The sequence below is a fragment of the Chiloscyllium punctatum genome, chromosome 39 (assembly GCF_047496795.1).
Source record: "Chiloscyllium punctatum isolate Juve2018m chromosome 39, sChiPun1.3, whole genome shotgun sequence".
Classification (NCBI taxonomy): Eukaryota; Metazoa; Chordata; class Chondrichthyes; order Orectolobiformes; family Hemiscylliidae; genus Chiloscyllium; species Chiloscyllium punctatum.
The window spans coordinates 59,627,411-59,653,747 of record NC_092777.1 but is presented as its reverse complement, the minus strand read 5'-3'; the positions used below and the strand labels follow the sequence as shown (position 1 = coordinate 59,653,747).

The 26,337-nt window shown below is 40.9% G+C and overlaps 1 protein-coding gene across 1 annotated transcript in view; it reads right to left on the bottom strand.

Moving 5' to 3' along the window:
- Positions 1 to 26,337, bottom strand: part of psmd12 (proteasome 26S subunit, non-ATPase 12) — a 36,002-nt gene that overhangs the window by 8,398 nt on the left and 1,267 nt on the right. Inside the window, exons 2-8 of the mRNA XM_072558864.1 lie at positions 15,208 to 15,267; positions 12,004 to 12,132; positions 11,205 to 11,312; positions 7,759 to 7,863; positions 6,058 to 6,207; positions 5,124 to 5,258; positions 2,483 to 2,595 (exon numbers count right to left, since the gene is read on the bottom strand). Coding sequence (XP_072414965.1) covers positions 2,483 to 2,595; positions 5,124 to 5,258; positions 6,058 to 6,207; positions 7,759 to 7,863; positions 11,205 to 11,312; positions 12,004 to 12,132; positions 15,208 to 15,267 — 800 coding nt within the window. The remainder of the gene's footprint in view (positions 1 to 2,482; positions 2,596 to 5,123; positions 5,259 to 6,057; positions 6,208 to 7,758; positions 7,864 to 11,204; positions 11,313 to 12,003; positions 12,133 to 15,207; positions 15,268 to 26,337) is intronic.

Sequence of the window (26,337 nt, the reverse complement as noted above, 5' to 3'; positions counted from 1 at the left end):
GATAAAGGGCAGCCCACTGATATGTTGTACAGAAGCATTTAACAAAATACACTTACTGGACAACATATGAACACATGGTGTAAGGGGTAGCACACTAATATGAATAGAAGATTAGCGGACTAGTTAAAGAAAAAGCATACAGATGGGTACTTGTCAGATTTGCAGCTTGTGCAAATGAACTCCCATGGGTGTGTGTGCTGGGCCCTCAAGATTTTACAATTCATATTAATGACTTAGATGAGGAGAATGAAGTTATGGTAACTAAATTTGCAGATGACAGAAAGACAAGTAGAAAATAAATGTTGTGAAGGTGGCATAACAACCATGCAGACCAATATATTTAAGTTAATGGAACAAAAACCTGGCAGATTGAGTTTAATGTGGGAAATTAAATTATTCTCTTTGCAAGAATAGCAATTTTAAAAAGCGTACAGCTTAAACAGAAAACAAATCCAGAATTCTGAAGTGGAGAGAAACCTAGATGTTCTCGTGCATGAGTCGAGTGTGTGGTGCTGGAAAAGCACGGCAGGTCAGGCAGCATCCGAGGAGCAGGAGGATCGATGTTTCAGGCATAAGCCCTTATCAGGAATACACTTATGCTCGAAACACCGATCCTCCGCTCCTCTGATCTGCCTGACCTGCTGTGCTTTTCCAGCACCACACTCTCAACCCTGATCTCCAGCATCTGCAGTTCTCACTCTCTCCTGTTCTTGTGCAGGAGTCACATTAAGTTAGTATGCAAGTAATTAAGGAGGCTATTGTTACAGGCATACTTGAATTAAAAAAAGGTTAAGCTTCAGTTTTATAGGGGAGACATCTCAATCTCTGTATGGGTTTGCTGTCTTTATCCAAATAAGAAGGTAAATGCATTGGGGTTTGTTCAGGAGTTGGTTTAGTAAATGAAATTTACCTGGAATGAGCAGGTTGTCTTATGACAAATGCTTGTTTAGGCTGGGATTCTTTTCACTGGAAATGGGAAGAGAGAGGGGTAACTTGATTGAAGTGCATAAGATCTTTAATAGTCTTAAAGTGGACATGGATGTTCTCTTTTTGTGGGCAGGTCCAAGACTAGAGGACACTTTAAAAAAAGTTAGGGGCGCTCTTTTAGGCCAGAGATAAAGAGAAATATTTTCTTTGAGGGGATTGAGAGACTATGAAATATTGCCTCAGAAGGTAATAGAGGGGGTGGTCATTGAGTATTTTTAAGGTCGAGTTAGATAGAATTTTGTTAGGCGAGGAAATCAATAGGTGATTGGCATTAATGGAAATATGGAATTCAGAGTGCAAACAAAATCAGCCATAATCATATCTAATGGTGCAGCAGGTTGAATGACCATAGCTTTGAATTATTATAGTTGTAGGCAGCATCTTTTCTCCAAAGCAATTGAAAGACATGTAAAATAATTCCACTGGATTCAAAGAATTTCACACTAACACCTGGCATTCTTCAACCAGTATGCATACTTTGATCTGAAAGCTGGCATAGTTTACAAACCACCAACTCCTCTATTAAGATCAGGTTCAACTTTTCCCAATGGAGCAATTACAACTCAAAAACTACTTACTTTCATTAAAAATATTAATCACTCTAAAGAAGCAGTAAATTGTAACACAGGAGGTCTCCAAGAGTAATCTTTTTTAAAAATTACAAAAATGCATTTTAATTCATACAATATTTAACTTTTTTCTTTATTTCCTTAAATGTAAAATTGTCAAAATTTAAATTGATTTCAAAATTAAACTTTGCACACATCTGTCCCTAATTTTTTTAAAAATGCACTTGTGGGACATGGTCATCATTGGCTGGCCAGCACTTACTACCCTTCCCAGTTGCCCTTGAAGGTGTTAGAAGTAACTTCTTGAATTGCCGCAGTCCATGAGCTGTGGATAGACCTACGATGCTCTGAGGGAGAGAATTCCAGGATTTTGGCCCAGCAACAGGAAGTCAGAATGATGCGAGAACTTGCAAGTGGTGGTGTTTCCATGTACCTCCTGCCCTCGTCCTACTATGTGGAGGTGGTGGTGGGTTTCGAAGGTGCTGTCTGAGGATTTTTCTGCAGTGCATTTTGTCAACAGCACACACTGCTGTTACATAACATCGGGGTGGAGGAAGTGGATGCGGTGCCAAATCAAGCAGACTGCATTGTTCTGGATACTGTCAAATGTCTGATTTACTGATATTTATTAATTGTTTTATTTAGCCGTTTTTGGGACCTAATTATGCAGAGTGTCTGTTGTATTGGTTTTTGTTAAAGTACTATAGCTGCATTTTAGAAGCAATTAATTAGTGTTTTGCAATATTTAGGGATATTCTTAAGGTACGAACTGTACAGGTTCTCTCTTTCACCAAGGCAGTGCCAACTCTTTTTTTGAAACTCAGTTTATTCTTAAACAAAAAAGAAGAGAAAGTAACTCAAAATCTGAACGTGTTGATAATGCAATCATAGTGTTTATTTTGTTTTCGTTTTAAACTTCACCATACCTGTACTTTGGAATCTCTTCAAGTTTTTTGTCCAGACTAATTCTGTGAACGAGGTCAGATTGCTCATTATCATAGGGTGCCAGGATTGCGTACAAAACGACACTCTTCAAAGCCTGGAGTGTTATAAAATAAAGGAAATTGAAACGTAAGAAATTTAAATAAATTCACACAGCATTTAGAGAAACCTCAATTATCCGAATATCGGATTATCTGAAGGGTCCGAATAGAAACATTACGTCAAAGAGCTGTTTCAACCCTGTAGTGTCTTTTGTTTACAGGCACAATGATTAAAAACGATCTGAAATGCTTCCAGGAACAGTCCTGGACAGTCCAGGCACAGTCACTAAATGACTGACCTCCTGCCCTCTCTCTCTCCCCCTCTCCTCCCACACTTCCCCTGGGGTTCGACACCGGGTGAACCCTAACCAGCCCTCCCTTCCCCAGATAATCTCTCCAACATTGACCTATGCAGTTCAAGTTGGAAGGGCATGTACTTCAAAAATATATCTTGAAAGAAACCTTTCAAAAAAGATGCGCGTGCATGCCCGCGCTATTTGGAGACTTGCCCCACAAAGGCAGCAGCAGTCTTACTGTTGAGCGGGGATGGGGGGTGGGCAAGGTTGGTGGAGGGGAGTGGGAGCGGACTGGGTTATGGGTGGCGTGTGGGAGCGGAAGTTGTTGGGCGGGGGGGGGGGGGGGGGGGGGTCTCGCGCACAATGTGCTTTTGCCTAGTCTCCTGAACAGGCAGCAGGCTTCACAGAAAATTCCGAGCCCCAGAGGAAATCAATTGTCCAAACAAAATAGTGCTCACCCAGCTCATTCGGATAATCTCTGCACATGAATTAGCAGCCTTGCAAAATGCAGGAGTGGCATTACTTCGCTAAGTTTCAAATACAAATTACAATTGCTAACTGTACAATTGTTAAATATTGAATCATTAACTAGAATGAAGGAAATCCCACAATTATCAGGCACTTCAGATACTAAATGTCTCTGCGTATTAGAGTTGATTGCTTCAAAAGACAAAGGGAGAAACAAAACAGCTGCTCTCTTCTTCAGAAAGATTTCTTTCAATATATATTCTTGAAGTACATCCCTTTCCAACTTTAACTGACCAGACCCCCATTTAGCTTGAGAAACTATTGGATTTCCTGGTCAAAATCTCATGTAAATCCGGAACATTATTTGAGTGATGCATAATGAGAGAGATTAACTAACTTCAGAATATTCATTTTAATTCTTCTGTCAAACATGCTTTTATACATCACAACACTAATAATTATATTAGATTTGATGAAAGCTAAAACCAAAGTTTTTTTTTCCCAAATCACATTGATTAAGTGATTATTCACGAAGCAATTAATACTACATAGCAAATAAACAGCAAGATGTTGGGACAGCTTCAATATTTACCAGTTTGCAACTGACAAACTACATTTGCAAATGTATTATGGGTCAGTCAATCTTTGGCTTTTATGATCTCTTCTCCCACCATCACCACCATTTTGTTTTACTTTGCTTTCCCCCCACCTCTTCCAGTTGTCTTGCACTCTGATGCTTCATACTATTTCTAACTTGAAGTTGACAGACTCATTTTGCAATCAATGCCATTGACTGTTATTTTCCTCTTGAACAGCAGCATATCAACATTTTCAGAAAGCAACTGCATGCAATCATCTCCTTTCAAGAGATGACAAGGTTAAGATTTTGCATTATCATTAAATAATTATGGAGGAGTAGGGAAGAAATGGCAGATTAGGATGATAGGAATCTTTAACTTTTTGAAATATGATTATCCACATAATTAAAGATATAAACTATTGACATAATTCCATATTAACAAAGGATCATTCATATTCATTTCACAGAATCACAGGATTTGCACTCACAAAGGAAATAATATATTGTAAACTTTATTTTGTCATGTAACATAAATCAATAACTTGCATTACTTTTAACATAAGGAACTTTGTTTATAGAATATTTTTCTTTAGGGGATTGTAATCTATAAAACCACTAATTCATTTATCCAAGAGGTTCCAAACTAGCAATTCATTAATGGAAGTTGTTTTACATTCCAACTTTGCCAAAGTTGTAACAACAGAGGTAAACTTGATTCTTGCAGTCAAGGTCCCAGTGATGGACTGAAAAGCCAGGGAATAGGAATACATCATCTCAGAACAAGAATCTATTGTTGTGTTGCAATAATATGTGATACTTTCAGAAATTAGTCTAATCAAAATGTTCACGTAGACAGAGAAGTAATGCCCGATTGATGCCTCAGATGTTGCCATCAGTGTACCAGAAGCCTCTAACTAGCAGCACAATCTCTTCCTGATCAGGCTGATACAGAAGGAGGAGGAGACGCAAATATCTAATATGAACTTCTCAATTGTCACAATCTATGAGTGTATCTATGATACAATTCTTTTGACCTTCAGAATTTCTTAAGGAAAAATAATAGACAAAAATCTAGTTTTACATTCAATTTTTCTAAGTGTGTCAGAAAACAGGTCATTTTGAAGAGTGCTGAGCTGAAAGATGACAAAGAATTATTCACAAACCAGTAAAAGTGCAAGAACAAATTTCCATCCAACAACTTAATTATAACATTCCAGCATAATCAATACCAGATCTTTACCTGTTGCCATTTTGTACTTTCAGACTGTATACAAGGTGTGTCATAGATGGCACGATAATGCTTGCAGATAGACAGATAGGATCCTTCATGTTGATCAACTTGAATCATTAGGTTGTAGTATTTTAACTTCAGTTCCTGTGAAAGATATCAAACTGCACTGACATCATTGCAGGTATGTTCAATTAAAAATGGTCTTCTATGTGATGCCTTAACAATCATTCACATAGATAATACTTCTCAATTGTTAGTCAGATGGAGACCAACTCTGAAATGAAAGTAATTTAAATATATAGCCATAAGAAAATGCAGCACAAACAAAGATCACAAACATTAAGCATGCTTTGTTTCAAAGTAAATTACTGCACTAGGAATCCCACTGCTGCCTGAAAGAAAATTTCCTTATGTCTCCACCAAAAAAGAGGGTGTCAAATTTCTCTCAGAATAATTACTTTTCAATTCTTAGCAATTCAGCCAAAACCATTTTCTCCTTGTCAGTGCCTCTAACCTGAGTTTTGAACTTTCATACAACTTGCCTTCTGTCTATATCAAAATTATAACCATGTTGTTATTGCAAATAATGAACTAAAGGGAAGTTGCACTCCAATTTTCACAATTAATTTCCACCCACTCAGTACAACCATGATAATTTGAGATAGCTCAAAATTTAGAATTCAATGTTACGTTTCAACAGAACATGAAGATGATATCCCATCACTGCAATAAAAGTTTCAAAGTGTAAAAAAGCAATTCTGATTCTTTTTATAGCTTAGAAATATTCAAATTGGTGATTTCATCCATGAATTAATATAATTTTAACATGTTGTGGTTCTGTTCGCCAAGCTGGGAATTTGTCTTGCAAACGTTTCGTCCCCTGTCTAGGTGACATCCTCAGTGCTTGGGAGCCTCCTGTAATTTTAAAATGCGTATCAATTACCTCAGTATTTTCCCCTTGGAAGAATTTTGTGTTTATTTTTTTGCTGATGATTTGGGTTCGAATGTAATCCTTTACAGCCAAGCAAAGTCTCATTTGCTCCAAGATGAATTCAACCTTCTCTTTCTTATCCATGGACCCGTATGTTTCGACCTGTTGGTTCAAGATCAGAAAGATTTTTTTTTCAAACGTATAATGGAAATGTTATTTAAGCAAAGTACTAGTGATGCTGTGAATCTAAATAAAAGGGAAACTGAGCAAGTCTGGTAGCATCTATGGAAAAAGACACAGAATTAACACCTTGCTTTGAGTGATGTAGACACAGAGGTGCGAAGTAATGAGTGGAACAGATTGCAGTGGTTCTCCAAACAAAAGTCAAAGCATGTGTTGATAGTATCAAAGAAATGAGAGATGAAAAACTGATCTAAATGATAGGTGTTAAAACAAGAAAATAGGTCCACCTGCTGACAGCAAAGCCAACAAGACATAATAGGAGTGGCGGTTTGCATAACGTATGATAAATGTAAGACTTAAGGTCATGCTCAATATTGAGTCCTAGAGGTAATACACAGTGTCTAAGTAAAAAAATGAGGTGTGTTCCTCCAGTGTGTGTTAAGTTTAGTTGAAACACTGTAGATTGAACAGGACATAAATGTTAGCTTGAGTGCAAAGTGATTTCTTGAAAGAGCAGTCTGCATTCAGTCTTGCCAATGTAAAGGAGACCAGATTGAAAAGGGAATACAGAAGAATAGATTGAAAGTGGAAGCAAGTGCTGCTTCACATGGAAGATGCGTTTCGGGGCTTGCACACTGACGGGAAAAGAGTAGAACAAGCAAGCATTCCAACTTCTGCAATTGTATGGAATGCAGCTGTTAGAAGTGGGGATAAGAATGATGGCAGAGTGGACAAGAAGTCGAAGAGGGAATGTTGCCCGCAGAATTCTGACAGGGAGGAACGCTTGATGGTTAGGACAAAAGATGAATGGAAACACCTCATTCTACAAGTTTCCCACACAAACATGGAAATATTTGCTGTTATTCCTTCACATCACTGAGTCAAAATCTTAATCTAACTTCATAACAGAATTGTAGGAGTCTCTACACTGCAAGGAGTGCAGCGGTTCAAGAAGGCAAATCACCATCACCATTTTCTGTATGTCAATTCCAGAGGAGCTATAAATCTGGCCGAGTCAGTGACACCCACATCCCTTGAACAAATTAGAAAAACAAACTATGCTTCATTTAAACTTCAACGTCATACTGGATTTTAAAAAAAAGTGTTGACAAGTCTATCATAAGGTAAAATGCTTTGACAGGAAACTCATGTTTTTGACAATCAACTTCATGGGACAGGAACAAGATATTTATATGTATAACATTTTGCTCTGTTGCATTAAACAATAAATCCAAAGTCAAATGTGCAAGTCAACATCAATGTCACAATTTCTTTCTGGAGGGGGGAAAACAAAGCAAAAAAAGGAGAAAGTTACTTTTTATCCCTGCTGATCAAGTTCAATTTATAACATGAATCTGAAATTACAAAACAGAAGTCTGAACTGAAAAGGCTTTTTTGGATCTGATCCAACAGCAATTTAAATTATCTCCTTGTTACATAGGAATTAACTATTCTAATGATTTCAGGAAATCCTCATAAATGATTAAAAGCAAGAACCTCTTACAAGCTTAAAATATTATTGATGTTCACCTGAAGCTCTTGCAAAATAGCAGCAGCTTCTTTCAGCTCCCCAGCTTCCTCCTTTATCATCGCCAAGTGTTTGGTTAAACGAGCACGTTCAATTTCCACATAAATCTGGAAAAACAAACAGGTTGTAGGGATGAGTCTTTTTTAGGTTTTGATTTGATCTCTACTCGCCTATAAAACAGTTTTATATGTTTTAAATGTAACAATACAAATCAGGGAGGTCACAAGCAGAACCTGTCAGATCCTAATGTGGATTTGATTAGAACGTTGCTCAAAATCGAGAGCAGCAACATGGTTTGCAATTATTTGGATTTATTCCTTATCTATTAGCTCAATATGCCTTATAAACTAGGAAGTACCATCGATCAGTTCATGCATATGAAGCAAATTAAAGTTTTTAAAACTTCTGATACAAAGCAATTGTGTTTGGAATAGTATGCCCGTGGATTCTCTGGTTGGCTTAGATTGGATATGACAGATCACATCAACAAAAATAACTTGATAACAACCATTATACAGAAGCATTGCAACAACATCCTAGCTTTGATTTAACACTCTTAGAAAGTAGAGGCAAGGCAAGAATACAGGTATGTTTACTGATGCTGGCCCTGCAAACAACAGTTAATTGATCGGCAGGGCCTGAGATAGCTTACGATACAAATACACCAAATAGTTTACTCAATATGTTTGCCTTCCAGATATGCCATTGTAATAATGATGTTAAGGAATAGTAAAATTGGTTTTAATACATGCAACTTTAGCTATGTTGCTTGCAGAACCAATAAGCATGCAATAATCAATCTCTATCTCACGTGACAAAAGTAGTGAATTGTGTAAAATCTTATTGAGTTGCCGGCATCCATGAGATTTTTATATTGGTAGTACCTTTTAAGAGTTTGCAAATACCGTCACAGGGAAATTTCATAAGAAAAGAATCTCTCTTTATGCAACTTAGTAAAACCTTTTCAAAATTAGAAGCAAGCTTATTACCAGGAAAAAAGTTATTCATTTTCTTCATACAAAATATAAATTTCACAAGGAAAATTATTCATATATGGCTTTCTCATGTTAATTTTTTAAAGATGTTTCTCTTCTCCTCGGCGTCAGGTTGGTCTCAAGTCAGTACAACTGCTTTCAAGTTAATGGTGTCTGTGCAAGAACCACTCTAGGATAATCTATATTAATTACAGTAAAGAAGTGCTGCACTGCTGGAGGTGACATCTTTGGATGAAACAGTAAACTAAAAACAAAAGGTCCACAGTACTATTCAAGATATTCAGTAAAATGCCGAGGTAGGCATTATTTCTTTGACACATCTTCGGACATTTTAAAGCAGTCTTAAGACAGGATGACATTCTTCCCTGAAATACGGGTCCTGAGATGACTAACCAGTCCAACTTTGGATCTGCACACTCTGGCAAAGGTGGGCCAGGTGCTGTTTGTAAGGGACAGAAGGATGAGAGGACTGAAATGTTCTCGATGTTTAACACTCGTGTAGATGCACCCTCGCCAGATTAGATGGTCCTGGGTAACAGAGTCTCTCAAGTCATTGGGATATTGCATTTGCTCTGCCCTCTAGGTAAACACTTGTTGTGATAGAGCTTGTTTTGAAAATCTTATGGCAAGGAATTGTAGCTGGGTGACCAATGCAGCTGATGGACAATGACCCATGTACTGATGCTGGAGATCTTGTTGATGTCTGCCCTCACTGAAAAGGGGTACATAGGTATGAGAATTAATTCACTTTGTCCAATGGCTTGCTATGGATCTTGATAGTCAAAGAAGAGTGTTATGGAGCAGGAGTATGCTTGTACAGGATTGATGTCTTCCAGATGTTTCACCTAAGGCTTATTCTATCAAATATCTCAAATGAATAACACACAATACATTGGAGCTCAGCCTCCAAGTGTGCAAATAAGCAAGTCCTGTCTGCCTACTGCAGCTTGAGGACAAATGTTGTGAGGGTCCTCAAAATGAGGCACATTTGCCTGCTCATCTTGTAGATGAGCTCCAATTACTCGCAATTCCACTCCAGAACATTCCAGATGGCCTATTTGAAGGACTGCAATTTCCCCTCCCACATGGTCAACAATGCCCTCCTCCACTTCCCACACCTCTGCGCTTGAACCCCTCCCCTCCAACTGCAACAAGGATAGAAAACCCCTGGTTCTCACCTTACACCCCTCTAATCTCTGAATACAGCGCATGATCCTCCGCTTTCTACAATCAGCCCCCAACGCCAGAGGTACACTTCCCTCCCCACCCCATCAGCATTCTGCAGAGACCATTCCCTCCGCGACACCCTCATTATGTCCATGCCCCCCACCAATCCATCCTTGCTGTCTCAAGAGGTGTAAAACTTGTGCCCACACCTCCCCCCTCACTTCCGTCCAAAGCCCAAAGGGCAGATGTTTTCCCTCACATCTAAATACCTCATCTACTGTGTCCGCTGCTCTCAATGTGGTCTCCTCTACATCGGGGAGGACAAGATGCCAACTCTCGGAATGTTTCAGGGAACATCCCTGGTACACAGGTACCAAACAACCCCACCGCTCTGTGGCTTACCACTTAAACTCCCCTTCCCACTCAGCCAAGGACATGCAAGTCCTGGGCCTCCTCCACTGCCAAATCCAAGCCAGCCAACGCCCGGAAGAACGCTTCACCTTCCGCCTTGGAACCCTCCAACCACATGGCATCAACATCAACTTCGCCAGTATCATCTCTCCTCCTCCCAGATCCAACCCGGCACTGTCTTCTTAAACTGTCAGAGATATACAGCATGGAACTGTCCTACCCGTCCATCTTCCTTCCCAACTATCCGCTCCACCCTCCCCTCGGACCGATCACCATCACCCCTCCAACTGCATCTACCTATTGCCTTCCCAGCTAGCTTTGCCCAGCTCCCCCGCTCCTATTTATCTCTAAGCCCCCTTCCCCACCCCCCCTACACTTTACAGAGCATAAAAACAGTGGTTACAAAGCACTTGGAGATTAACTGATGATATCAAAAAACCAAAAAACGAAATTCTTTCATTACAATGGACATAATTCCTCAAATCGATACTTATTGGTCAATCATGATTTGAAATAGTTCGACTGACACTTAATAGCCCTCTCTCAATAGTTTCTGAAGATTTTTATTGTGCTGTTATCTTCCAGGTCAACTTCATTATAGTATATTTCATTAGTAATTAATTCCAAATAATGTCAATATACATCTTAGCATTTTTAAATAAACAAGCTTAAGCACTTACAGTATTAACACCAAAAAATATTCAATAGCTTAAAATTCCAAATATAAATGCTAACGTCTTTATTCTTGGATGCAAAAATGAAAAGCATATTTTTCTAAGTATGCACTCTCAAAAGTCACGTAGCTTATGATTTTCTTTCCAACTTCAATTTTGGAAAGAAAGCAAGATTTTGTAAGCCGATGAAAACATACTAACCTTCCCAGCAGTAACAGTACGCAGAGTGTCAATCAGCCTCAATTTGATTGGCAGGTCAGTGATCTGACTAACATATGCACAACACTCTTGGACCATTTTTGTAACTGCCTGCATATTTAAAAACAAGGAGTGATGATGGCTTTGCAACACTAGTTACATTGGGTGAGAATGAATACATAATCAACATGAAAACAATAATTTTAAATTTCACCAAATAACCAATATTATCTGAATTACATTAATAGGCATTACATTGTGAACAAAGTACTGATTACAATAATATTCCAGAGTCAAGAACGTAATGCTGGAAAAGCACAGCAGGTCAGGCAGCATCCGAGGAGCAGGAGAATCCACATTTCGGGCAAGAGCCCTTCATCCCAAGCATCAGGTAGCACAAATGTGAAGAAAATAAGGTCAGGCATAAACATTCACTTTTGTCAAGAAAATTAATATGCTGAGGATGTTTTTAATTATTCCTTATAATTATTTTATACAAGCAACATAAAAAGATTGAAAACAGCAGCATGTGTAAAGTCTGTAATCCTTCTTGTTCAAAACTCCTCAGAAAAATGCAAGTGGTGAATAGTCAAAAAAGGTCTACAAATCTTTATTGACTTTATACAGACAAATGTCAATTAAATATTTGTGTCTTTAAAATTTTCCTTCAGAATTCAGCTCTGGTATTCGTTAGTAATTTTCTGAAAAAGAATTACCTGGCAAAGTGCTTTTCATATTGAAGTTACAGTTTACAGTCTAGAATAGTTTTACGATGTTGATCGACACAAACTGCAGATCTTACCTGTTTTAGTTGACTTCTTCTTTTAGACAAAAGTACAATATTTTCATTCAATGCATCCCAGTCTTTTGCATCATAACACATCTTTACTATGGCAACCAAGATTCTAGACGTGGATGCCATATCAGAAGCCTAGAATTTATAAAGAAAAAAACCAAACCACTAGGTCAAAACAACACCCTCAGTACAATTATGAAACAAGCTAAACAAATGCAGAGGGCACACTTAAATAGTTTTAGAATGAATTAATGAAATTGGGTTAGATTGGTGAATATGGGCTTACATAATTTCACAACAGGCAAAAAAAGGACCTTTTTCTGAACTAGATGCAAACCCTGCTCCATTTCACCATCTAATCTTACTGGTTTCTAATAATACTGAATCTCATTCACTATTCTGTTTATCTTAAACCCCTCAAAGCTTCTAGTTCAATCATCTGTGACAGTAATTTACTTTTTTATGCTGCGAGATAGAAATTGGTTTGAAGAGCTCCTACAGGCCTCAAATTGGTTTACAGTTCTGCCATTGGTAGTTGTGAATAGTGGTGGACAACCAATTAACTCACCAGAGCAGGAACCTCTGCAAGCATCTCTGTACTTAATGGAGGAGCCCAGAAGTGCAGAGAAAAAGACATGGCTGAAACAACAGCAACTACCTTCAAGCAAAATTGCTGAGTGGATCATTCATTTCAGACTTCTCACGAAGATCCAGCATCACATATCTACCTTGAGACAACTTACCTTACTCCATATGACAAGAAGCAGTTGAATGCACTAGACTCTCAGCCCCAACAATATCTCAGTTGTACCATATTCCACAGATTTGTGCTCAATAACTAGCTGTGTCCTTCATGAAGTTGGATAAGTGCAGCTGCAACACTGCCATCTATCTGACCAGTGTTCGGTTATGTCCCATTCGCAAAAGTATGACGAATTCAATCTGGACTCTTCAGTTTATCCTCAAGCTGCAGCATAGCGGTGAAAGATGTTGCTGACAGTGAATCCAGTGGCACCATCTCAACAATAACTTAGATCATCGAAGCTCAGTTTGGACTCTGCCATGGCTGCTCAGCTCCAGAAATAATAATTAGACTTAGACAATTGTTATTAGACTTAAACGTAGGCAAAAAAGCTGAATTAGTGCTGAGGTGACAGCAACTACTGTTAAGGCACCATTGACTGGCTGGCACTGTGGGACAGAGGTTAATACTGCTGCCTCACAGCGCCAGGGACCCAGGTTTCATTCCTGCCTTGGGCGACTGTCCATGGAGATTGCACGTTCTCCCAGTGCCTATGTTGGTTTCCTCCAGTGCTCCAGTTTCCTCCCATTGTCCAAAGATGTGCAAGTTAGGTGGATTGGCCAGGCTAAATTGCCCCATAGGCTAATTGAGTTAATGATGGTAAATGTGTTGTTAGGGGATCGGGTGGGGTGCTCTTTTGAGAGTCAGTGCAGACTCGATGGACTGAATGGTTTTTATCTGGACTTAGGGACTCTATGACCATGTGGCATTAAAGTGGCCTAGTAATACTAAAGTCATCAAGAACAGGGAAAAATTCTGTTGGAGCTATACAAAGAAAGATAGTTGCCTTTGGTGAAGCCCAATCAACAGAGCACCAAAACATCAGTGCAGGAATTCCCCAGTCTCCGAGGCCCAACTCTCTTTATCCGCTTCAATGTCCTTGGTTCCATCGTATTCTGTCTACCAGGAATGTCTCACCACATTCCCTTGACATTTCATGGAATCATCATCACAGAATCTCAAACTCAACATCTTGGGGTTACCACTTGCCAGAAGTTTAATTGAACAAGACATCTAAATATTATTGCTGGAAGAGCAGCTAAGATGCTGTGAATTTTGCAGTCAGGGAGGGTTCCAGACTACTGGAAAATGGTCATTGTAATTACCCTGTTTAAGAAGGAAGGGAGGCAGAAGACCGGAAATTATAGGCCAACATTGGTTGTTGGTAAGATTTTAAGAGTTCACTATTAACGACGAGATGTATAGAATACTTGGAAATACACACTAAAATAGGACTGAATCAGCATAGCTTTGTTAAGGGGAGGTCATGCCTGACAAATCTGTTAAATTCTCTGAGGAGGTAACAAGCAAGCTAGACAAAGGAGAGCCAGTGGACGCGATCTATCTCGATTACCAGAAGGCTAGGAAAAAAGATAACAGGCCATGGCATTTGGGACCAGGTACTGGCATGGAGAAAACAAGCTGACCGGCAGGAGGTAGAGAGTGAGAATAAAAGGAGTCTTTTTCAGGATGGCAGTTGGTGATCAGTAGAGTTCCATAGAGGTCAGTGTTGGAACCAGTACTACGCATTATATATTAACAATCAGGCTGATGGACAGGAGTGCATTGTTGCTAAATTTGCAGATGACACAAAGGTAGGTGGACAGACAGTTAATGGTGAGGGAGGGAGGAGGCTGCAGAAAGACCCGCACATGCTAGGAGAGTGGGCAAAGAAGTGGTAGATGGAAAACAATGTGGGAAAGTGAGGGGCCTGGAGGCAGCACAATGGCTCAGTGGTTAGCACTGCAGCCTCACAGCACCAGGGATGCAGGTTCAATTCCAGCCTCAGCTTCATGTCTGTGTGGGTTTTCTCTGGGTGCTCTGGTCTCCTCCCAGTGCAAAGATGTGCAGATTAGGTGAATTGGCCATGTAAATTGCCCACAGCGTCCAGGGATATGCAGGCCAGGTGGATTAACCATGGGAAATGCAGGCTGACAGGGACAGGGTCGGAGGAGATGAAGAGTTATTGGGTAAAGACAGAAGAATGAGGTTGAGAAACATATCGGCCATGATCAAACAGTGGAGCAGACTCTATGGGCTAAAGGATTAGTTCTGCTCCTTTATTTCACAGTCGTTATCTAAATTGTGAAACTGCTGAACTAGGGGCCAAGTTTTAAAATGTCTCTTACTTAAGACAAGATGAAGAAGAGCTTCTTCTGTCAGGTTGGCTACTTTTTGCAATCCTCTGCCACAGAGAGGATTGATGGATGGCTCTTTGAATACATTAGATTTCGATTTACAAGGTAGTTAAGGTTATGATCATGGCATGAAAATGAAGTTCAGGCCACAATCATTTCAAGTACAATTTAATGAATAGTACAGCATGTTTAATGGGCTGTTTAGCCTACTCCTGCTCCTATTTCATATCATTGTTTCATTTCAAATTCAATAATTGAACTTCCACTTACTGTTCGGGTCTGCTTTTCCAAAGACAATAGGTTATCAATGCCTTCCTGTAATCTTCCATCCTAAATGAGAAAGACAAAATGATTAACACTAGAAACAAAACAATATTAACTCCCTTTGTTGCCCATTTCAAAACATTTTCTGCAAATTGAAAATTTACAGTCACCAACAAAGTACTCATCCTTCCCATATACCAGACTTAGCTAAGCCGATTCCATGTCAAATATTCAATATAACAGATAGGCAGGAAATGTGAAATGCATACAATTGCAGGGAAAAAAAAACACAGTTCAACATTTTCTTCTTCTGTATATAGCTAGATAGTGTGCTGAGTTTCCATGCGCAATAAAAATGTCTGCTTCTATGACAAAGCCACACTGTTCAATGCAGTTTTATTATTTTTTTTTGGAATGCAACAATTGCTTACACTACAAGACGTTAAAGTGGATGGGAAGAATTCCAAATCACAAAAACTGCCACAATGTCAGCCCAACTCATGATCCTAATTCATTGTCAGTGTAATTTAAAAACACCCAGGATTAGCCAGTAAATGTCAGTTAAGGAGTTCAATTATTGTTAATATTGGACATTGCATTGAGAGGTTTGCAGGCTAGTTGGCAAAGGTCACTACATTGCATTGAGAGGTTTGCAGGCTAGTTGGCAAAGGGCTATGATTTGATCTGCCTGTCTTTGAGCCTATATCACACTGGCATTGAAAGTCGTATGCCACATTACTTATTTGTAGAATAGTAGAAAGTCTTTTTGCCGTGAAGGCAGCCTCCTATTGGTGGCTAAAATCCTTGTAGCACAATGAACTGTTAACTTCAGCTGTTGCTCAAACTTTCAGGGCAATCAGGATAGACTGAGCAATTTTCAGGATCAAAAGGGATGGCTTCTGGCCTATTCATGAATTTGCAGGATGTGTAACAAGAAATGATCTGGCTAGGGTAGCCATTACCCTGCAGGATGGCTTTGATAAGCCCCATATCAGCAACAAGCTGTTTAAAATATTTACTCATTCATAGGATGTGGGCATTGCTGACAGGACCAGTACTTATTCTCCATCCCTAGCTGCTCTTGAAAACGTATTGGTGAACTGCCTTCTTCGACCGCTGCAGTCCATGTGCTGACGACAACTCAATGCCATTGGGGAGGGAATTCCAGAATTTTGACCCAATGACTCTGAAAGAACAATCAACTCCTTTACACAGTGAACAAATGGCTCAGAACCCATTGATTAGATTGCTGATAAGGCCTAGATTGTGTGCGTATTGGGTCAAAACAGCAAATCCAAAAAGGCATGTGACTTAAGCCAAATAACTGTAGATATTTTCAGTGAGCAACCCCAAATGCAGCTAAACTGCAAAAATAAAAACAACTCGTCAAACCAGGTTTCAGTGTGGAATCTGACTTGTCCAGAGTGACTCCCAGCTGGAATCATAAAAACCTTCTTTTCTAAAGTATGTTATCTCAGTGAAAATATTACTGCTGGGGAATAAACTACATGATTGGCATCCTTGCAGACAATTTGTTTCGCAATTGTCGAGAAGAAACTGATGCTTTTCAGGAGAACTGTGGATATGCATTTAGTTCTCACGATCCTCGATATACTTGCAGTGAAACTAACATGCCACATGACTCATCAACAGTCATCATGATGCACAGTTCATTTCAATGTCTCTAACAAAGTCTACTTGCCAACCAAAGTGTTGCTTTCCCTTTTGTTTTGTTATTTTGCAAATTGATCTGATGAATGCAAGACAAAGAAAGCTTTGATTTTTTTTCTCAGTAGTGTTCGCGTTGTACCAAACAATGAGTAGAAAGCACATCAGTGAAAACTATTCAACAGCCAAAACTCAATTTCTTTGCTTTAACAGATTTGCAATGACAATTTAAGCAGAATTATTTCTTGCATTCAAACACTAACCCCTCACACAACAGCTTAACCTTTGTTCAGCCAACAGTTCAAAACAACTCAATCATATTACAATCTGAATATTTGATTTGATAAGAAGCAGGAACACACAGGAAGACAGGGCAGTTGGAAATTACTTTCCAGAAGTGAGAGGGGTGATGCATTTTAACCAAAGAGATGTCAAGAGTCAATGTATACTTGATGATGCAGCTCTCAAGTATATAAAAAGGTACACAGGAGCCAGGTTGGATCTTTGTAGCACAGGATAGATTATGGTCAGATGTACAGCATGAAAACATCTGGTCCAACTCGTCCATGCCGGCCAGATATTCCAACCCAATCCAATTCCATTTGCCAGCACTTGGCCCATATACCTCAAAACCCTTTCTATTCATATACCCATCCAGATGCCTTTTAAAATGTTGCAATTGTACTAGCCTCCACCACTTCCTCTGGCAGCCATTCTATATACGCACCAACCTCTGCGTGAAAAAATTGCCCCTTAGGTCTCTTTTATATCTTTCCCCTCTCACCCTAAACCTTTGGCCTCTAGTTCTGGACTCCCCTACCCCGGGGAAAAGACCGGTGTGTCTATTTACCCTATCCATGCCCCTCATGATTTGATAAACCTCTGTGGTCACCCCTCAGCCTCTGACGCTCCAAAACAGCCCAAGCCTATTCAGCCTGTCGCTATAGCTCAAATCCTCAAACCCTGGCAACATCCTTGTAAAATCTTTTCTGAACTCTTTCAAGTTTCACAACATCCTTCCAATAGGAAGGAGACCAGAATTGCACACAATATTCCAAAAGCAGCCTAACCAATATTCTGTACAAGATTAGAGTGGTGCTGGAAAAGCACAGCAGGTCAGGCAGCATCCGAAGCGCAGGAAAATCAACATTTCGGGCAGGAGCCCTTCCGAAACATCAATTTTCCAGCTCCTTGGATGCTGTTTGACCTGCTGTGCTTTTCTAGCACCACTCTAATCTTGAATCTGATCTCCAGCATCTGCAGTCCTCACTTGCGCCTAATATGCTGAACAGCTGCAACATGACCACCCAACTCCTATACTCAATGCACTGACCAAAGGAAAGCATAGCAAACGCCTTCTTCACTATCTATCTGCTAAGATAACCTTCTTCGCTGTCCACCACACCTTCAATTTTGGTGTCATCCACAAACTAACTATATCTCCCAGGTTCACATCCACATCATTTACATAAGCGCAAAAAGCAAAGGATCCAACCTTGTGGCACATCCCTGGTCACAGGCTTCCAGTCTGAAAAACAACCCTCCACCACCATCCTCGGTCTTCTACCTTTGATCCAGTTCTTATGCAAATGGATAGTTCTCCCTCCATTCCATGAGATCTAACCTTGCTAACCAGTCTCCCATGAGAAACCTTGTCAAACGCTTTACTGAAGTCCATATAGATCACATCAACAGCTCTGCCCTCATCAATCCTATTTGTTACTTCTTCAAAAGAACTCAAACAAGTTTGTGAGACACGATTTCCCACGCACAAAGCCATGTTGACTATCCATAATCAGTCCTTGCCTTTTCAAATACATGTACACCATGTCCCTCAGGATTACCTCCAACAACTTGACCACCACCGAGGTCAGGCTCATCAGTCTTTAGTTCCCTGGCTTTTCCATACCATGTTCCTAAAATAGGGGCACGATGTTAGCCAACCTCCAGTCTTCCGGCACCTGACCTGCAACTATCGATGATACAAATATCCCAGCAAGGGTCCCGACAATCACTTCCCTAGCTTCCCACAAAGCTTTAGGGTACACCTGATCAGGTTTGAAGATTTATCCACTTTTATGCATTTCAAGACATCCAGCACTTAGTCCTCTGTAATATGGACATTTTTCAAGATGTCACCATCTATTTCCCTACATTCTATATCTGCCATGGTTTTCTCCACAGTGAACACTGACGCAAAATACTCATTTTGTATCTCCCCCATCTCCTGCAGCTCACCACAAAGGCTGCCTGGCTGATCTTTGAGGGGAGAAAGTGAGGACTGCAGATGCTGGAGATCAGAGCTGAAAAATGTATTGCTGGAAAAGCGCAGCAGGTCAGGAATGAAGAAGGGCTTATGCCCGAAACGTCGATTCTCCTGCTCCTTGGATGCTGCCTGACCTGCTGATCTTTGAGGGGCCCTATTCTCTCCCTAGATACCCTTTTGTCTTTAAAGAATGTGTGCATACCCTTTGGATTCTCCTTAATTCTATTTGCCAAAGCTATCTTGTGTCCCCTTTTTGCTCTCCTGATTTCCCTCTTAAGTATACTCCTACTGCCTTTATGCTCTAAGCATTCACTCTATCTCTCCTGTCCATACCTAACATATAATTCCTTCTTTTTCTTAAGCAAAACCTCAATTTCTCTAGTCATCCAGCTTTTCCCTACATCTACCAGCATTTCCTTTCACCTGAATAGGAAGATACGGAAGTATCGTTATCTCATTTTTGAAGGCTTCCCATTTTCCAGCCGTCCCTTTACCTGCCAACATCTGCCCCCAATCAACTTTTGAAAATTCTTGCGTAATACTGTCAAAATTAGCCTTCCTCCAATTTAGAACTTCAACCTTAGATTTGGTTTATCCTTTTCAATCAATATTTTAAAACTAATAGACTTATGGTCACTGGACTCAAAATGCTCCCCCACTGACCCCTCAGTCACCTGCCCTGCTTTATTTCCCAAGAGTAGATCAAGTTTTGCACCTTCTCTAGTAGGCACATCCACATACTGAATCAGAAAATTTTCTTGTACACACAAATTCCTCTCCATCTAAATTCTTAACACAATGACAGTCACAGATGATGTTTGGAAAGTGAGTTTTGTGAAAGTTTGTAGCTCAGGTTGAGGTTCTGGATGTAGGTTAGCTTGCTGAGCTTGAAGGTTTGTTTTCAGAAGTTTTGTCACCATACCACATAATATCATCAGTGAGCCTCTGGATGAAACCCTGGTGGTATGGCCCGCTTTGTATTTATGCGTTTAGGTTTCCTTGGGTTGGTGAAGGCATTTCCAGTTGTTTTTTCTCGGGGGGGTGGGGGGGGGGCGAGGGAGGAGAAGAATGGTAAATGGGATCCAAGTCAATGCGTTTGTTGATAGAGTTCCGGTTGGAGTGCCATGCTTCCAGGAATTCTCCTGCGTGTCTCTGTTTGGCTTGTCCTAGGATGGATGTGTTGTGGTGTCCTACCTCATCTGTATATAAGGATACTAGAGAGCGTGGCTCATCCCAACTGTACCAGTCTCTGATTGATCTCCTTCCTCAGTATCTCCCTGGGTTCTCCCCCTCCCCACCCCACCCATATTACTAGTTTAAATCCTCCCGAACAGCTCTAGCAAATCTCCCTGCCAGTATATTAGTCCTCTTCCAACTCAGGTGCACTCCGTCCTTCCTGTACAGGTCACTTCTACCCCAAAAGGGATTCCCATGATCCAAAAAAAATGAGAAGCCTTATCCCCTGCACTAGCTCCTCAGGCACACATTCATCTGCTCTATCCTTTTTCCTACCCTCACTAGCTCTTTGCACCAGGAGTAATCCAGATATTACAACCCCCAAGGACCTCCTTTTCAAAATCTTGCCTAACTCGCTATATTCTCCTTTCAGAATCTCACCCTTTTCCCTTCCTATGTCGTTAGTTCCAATGTGTACAATGACCTCTTGCTGGTACTTCACCCTCTTGAGAACATTCTGCACCGTCCCAGATATCCTTGATCCTGGCAGCTGGGAGGCAACACACCTTCCGTTTTTTCACTGCTGGCCACAGAAACACCTGTCTGTCCCTCTGACTAGGGAGTTCCCCTATCACAATCAATCACTTCATTTAATTTCAGTTGTGATTGACCCACAACGCAGATTTAAATGCATCAGCAAATTAAGTTTGCCATTTTACTAAGATGCTGTTGCATAGCATAGGTCAATCAGATTGACCAGACCAGTTATTCATTTTAAAGTAAAAAGCAAATGTGAATCATTATACAATTCATTACTAAGCAATGTCAAATTAAGAGAAATATACTCCAACGACAGGAAACTCAAAGATGTCAGGAACTCTATTTTATGCCAATGCCTCTCAATACCAGCTGTAAAACATTGTTAAATCAAACAGGATGATCCATTGATTTCCAACAGTTAACATAAACTTAAAACATAGCTCTAATATTTGAAAATTTTCTGAAGCGCTATAATTTGATTGGTTGCAAAGGTTAACTTAACTGGTGATTTTGTTGGGTAAGTTTAGAAATTAGGACACACTTGTCAGTCATGAATGCAAGGCAAAAGTGAGCAGATGCTGGCAATTAGAGTCAAGAGTGTGGTGCTGGAAAAGGACAACAGGAAAATCAGGCAATAGTCCTTCATCAGGAATGAGGCTGGGAGTCTCGGGGGTGGAGAGATAAATGGGAGGGGAGTAGGGAAGGTAGCTAAGTGCACAATAGGTGAATGGAGGTGGGGGTAATGGTGATAGGTTGGAGGGGAGGGTGGAGCAGATAGGTGTGAAGGAAGATGGCCAGGTGGGGCAGGTCATGAGGGCGGTGTGAGCTGGAAGGTTGGAACTGGGATTTGTGGGTGGGGGGGTGGAAATGAGGAAACTCGTGAAAATCACATTAATGTCATGGGGTTAGAGGGTCCCGAGGCAGAAGATGAGGCATTCTTCCTCCAGGCGTCGGGTAATAAGGGAGTGGCGATGGAGGAGGCCCAGGACCTGCATGTCCTCGAAGTGGAAGGGGGAGTTGACGTGTTCGGCCACAGGGTGGTGGGGTGGGTTGTTGCGGGTGTCCCGGAGATGATCTCTGAAGCGCTCTGTGAGTAGGCGTCCTGTCTCGTCAATGTCGAGGATACCACATCAGGAGCAACAAATACAGTAAATGACGTGCAAATGCAGGTGAAACCTTGATGGATGTGGAAGGTTCCTTTGAGGCCTTGGATGGAGGTGAGGGGGAAGTGTGGTTGCAAGTTTTACAATTCCTGCGATGGCAGGAGGGGAGGATGGATTGTTCGGGGGGAGGGGGTGTGGTGGGGGCAGGAGCGTGGACCTGACAAGGTAGTGATGGAGGGAAGGGTCTTTACAGAATGGAGTAGGGGTGGGGAAGGAAATATATCACTGGTGGTGGAGTCAATTTATAGATGGCAGAAATGGCAGAGAATCATGTGGCATATACGGAGGTTAGCGGGGTGGAAGGTGAGGAAGGGGGAGGGTTCTGTCCTTGTTGCGGTTGGAGGAGTGGGGTTCAACGGCTGAAGTGTGGGAAGTGGATGAGATGCGATGGAGGCATCATCAACCACGTGGGCAGGGAAATTGCAGTCTTTAAAAGGAGACCACCATCTGGTGTGTTCTGTGGTGAAACTGGTCCTCCTGGGAGAGATCTGACAGAGGCGGAGGAATTGGGAATAAGGAATAGCATTTTTGCAGGAGGCAGAATGGGAGGAGGTGTAATCCAGACAGCTGTGGGAGTCGGTGGATTTGTAGAAAATGTCAGTGTTGAGTCAGTCACCATTGATGGAAATGGAGGGGTCCAGGAAGGGGAGGGAGGTATCTGAGATGGTCCAGGTGAATTTAAGATCAGGATGGAATGTGTTAGTGAAGTTGATGCAACCTCCTTGTCTGAACATGAGGTAGTGGCGATGCAGTCATCAATGTAGCGGAGGAAAAGGTGAGGAGTGCTGCCAGTATAACTGTGGAAGATAGACTGTTCCAGCTAGCCAACAAAGAGACAGACACAGCTGGGGCTCATGTCAGTGCCAATGGCTACTCCTTTTGTCTGGAGGAAATGGGAGAATTCGAAGGAGAAATTATTAAAGGTGAGGACCAGTTCAGCCAAACGAATTAAGAATGTCAGTGGAAGGGTACTGGTGGTGACATCAGAAGAGAAAGAAATGGAGGGCTTGAGGGGCCTGGTTATGGCAGATGGAGGTGTATGGGGACTGGAAGTCCATGGTGATGATGAAGCATTGGGGAGGGAAATGCAAGTCTTGGAGGAGGTGGGCGGTGTGGTTGGTGTCCCTAACGTACGTGGGGAGTTCCTGGACTGGGGCATAGGATAGTATCGAGGTATGTGGAGATGAATTCATTGGGGCAGGAGCAGGCTGAGACGTTGGGTCAGCCAGAGTGGTCAGGCTTGTGGATCTTGGGCAAGAGGTAGAACCGGGTGGTGTGGGGTTCCCAAACTATGAGGTGAAGGTGTGGGTGGGAGATCCCCTGAGGTGAGGAGGTTGTGTACGGTCTGGGAGATGATGGTCTGGTGATGGGAGGTGAGGTTATGGTCGAAGGGGCGGTAGGAAAAGGTGTCTTCAAGTTGGCGTCTGGGTTCACCGGTGTAGATATCAGTGCACTGAACTATGGATGCAAGTTAGGGATACAATCAGAAGATATAAATTTTTAAACTCACTACAGATATAAGCCAAAAACGAAGTACTCACTGTGTTTCAGGATTGATAGTACATTCTAATACAACTAACAATTTTATTACTTTAAGAATGAGAGACAGGGAGTACACTTTAATGGAAAAAAGATGGTGACACTAGTGTGGAATCTCCCACAAAACATTGGAAGCAATATAACTGCAATTTTCTTTTCATTGCCAGAAACTACAGGACATGGGTGAGACACTAAATGAGTTTTCGCATCAGTATTTATGTGGTGAAGTATATGGAACTTGATGAAGAAATAATGATATTGTACTTTGAAAAGTGTCCACATTACAGAAGTGCTAGTGGTAGATGTCTTCGAACACAAGGAGGCAGATAAACCCCTGGGAAGAGATCAGGCGTATCACAGAATTTTACTGGAAGCTAAGGAAGTGATTGCTGGGCCCTTTGCAAAGATATGTATTTCAACAGCCACAGGTGAGGTGCCTGAAGACTGGAGGGGGCTAATGTGGTGCCATTGTTTAAGGAAGGTGAAAAGGAAAAGTCAGGGAACTATACACCAATGAGCCTGAAATTATATCTGGAGAGGCAAGGACAGATTGGAGATGATCAATGTGGCTTTGTGCATGGGAAATCACATCTCAGTTGCTTGATTGAGCTTTTTGAAATGACAAAGATGATTGACGAAAGCAGAGTGATGCACATTGCTGAAGTCCACAGAGACAAGGTGTTCGACAAGGTTCTGCGTGGTCAAATAGTTAGCAAGGTTAGATCATGTGGAAATCTAATCATCTGGATACAAAATTAGCTTGCAGGTAGAAGACACAGGGGTGATGATTGAGGGTTGTTTTTCAAATTGTGACCACTGGTTTGAGTCAAGGATCAGTGCTGGGTGCACTTTTTGTTATTTGTATAAATTATTTTGATGTGAATATAGGACGAATGGTTAGTAAGCTTGCAGAGGACATCAAAATTAGTGGCGCAGTAAACAGTGAAGAAGGTTACCTCAGAGTCCAATGGCATCTTGATCAGATGGACGATGAGTGGAGGAGTGATAGGTGGAGTTTTATTTAGATAAATGCAAGGTGTTACATTTGGTAAAGCAAATAATGGGCAGAGCCTGTATACGTAATAGTAGGATCCTGGAGAGTGTTGCCGAACAAAGAGACCTTGGGGTGCAAGTTCATAATTCCTTGAATGTGGAGATGCAGGTAGACAGGGTAGTGAAAAAGTGTTGGTGCACTGACCAATAGAGGCAAGTGCATCAGAGTATTGGAGTTGGGAGATCATGTTGCAGCTGTACAGGACCTTGGTTAGGGCATTTTTGGAATAGTGCATTCAATTTTGGTCTCCTTGCTGTAGGGAAGACATTATGAAACTTGAAAGGGTTCAGAAAAGATTTACAAGGATGTTGCCAGGGTTGGAGGGTTGAGCTGCAGGAAAAGGCTGAATAGGCTGGGTCTATTTTCCCTGGAGCATTGAAGGCTTCAAGTAATCTTATAAAATCATGAGGGGCATGTATAGAGTGAATAGTCAAAGTCTTTTTCACCTGGGTTGGGGAGACCAAAACTAAAGAGAATAAGTTTAAAGTAGGAGGGGAAAAGATTCAAAGGGACCTATGGGGCAACATTTTCACAGAGGGTGGTGTGTGCATGGAATGAGCTGCCAGAGAAAGTGGTGGAGGCTGGTACAATTATAACACTTAAAAGGCACCTGAATAGGTATGTGAATATGAAGGGTTTTGGAAGGATTTGAACCAAATGCTGACAAATGGGACTTGATTAATTTAGGATATCTGGTCGGCATGAACGAGTTGGACCAAAGGCGCTGTTTCCATGCTGTACGACGCAATGACTTGATGTAAATTAAAACCACCTGCTGTTTAGTTAGACTTGCAATGATAAATTTGCAGGCTCAAGGTTCAGAAATCAAGTGCACCTAATTATGACATTATATCTCAGCTTAAAATCTTGAAAATTAACACCTTGTTTCATGTTATGTACAAAAGTGAAATATTAATCTGACATACTGGATACCTCATATGTTTTAACTCACACAATTGTCACACCACAGCATAATTCAAACACCACATAAACTTATTGCCAGTGCAGAAGAATCAGACTGGTACACAGTACAGCTTGTCCCTGATATCAGCTTCCAAAAGACTTTGAAAAAGATCAAGTTTCATTTCATATCAATTTTGTCACATTGAGCAGGAATCCCTACTAATTCAAGTCGGTATATAGCATGTAACATTAAAATTAATTTTCTCCTTCTTCCTCTGTAAATATTTCATATATGTCTGTCATTTTTACAATTTTAGTCATAGTAAAACCTAAATTGAACAGATCATTGAATGAAGTGGGGCATGACAGGATATCGGAAAAGAATGGATAAATATGATGACATGAGTTATTTGCATGGAGGGTAACCATCAACAGAAATGATTTCTATTCAAGTTAACAGTCCAAACCATTTGTAGAACATAATACTTTCTTTATACTGTTGGGGAAAAAAAGACATTTTGTTGCTAGCTTTTCAGAATGTATGCATCAATACAATTCACAAGACTACCAATTTAAGGACATTCAAGGTGCAGAAAAAAAAAGTCGATTTTTTTCCTGCTTCTTGGATGCTGCCTGACCTGCTGTGTTTTTCCGGCACCACTCTAATCTTGACTCTAATCTCCAGCATCTGCAGTACCCATTTCTGCCTACCAATTTAAGGAGAAACCAACATTTATAATGAATCAAAAGACCAAGGTGATTGGTTGACAAGAGCATTCTGATTGGTGGAGGTATTACCAGGGAGAATGCTTCAGTTGATGAGGATC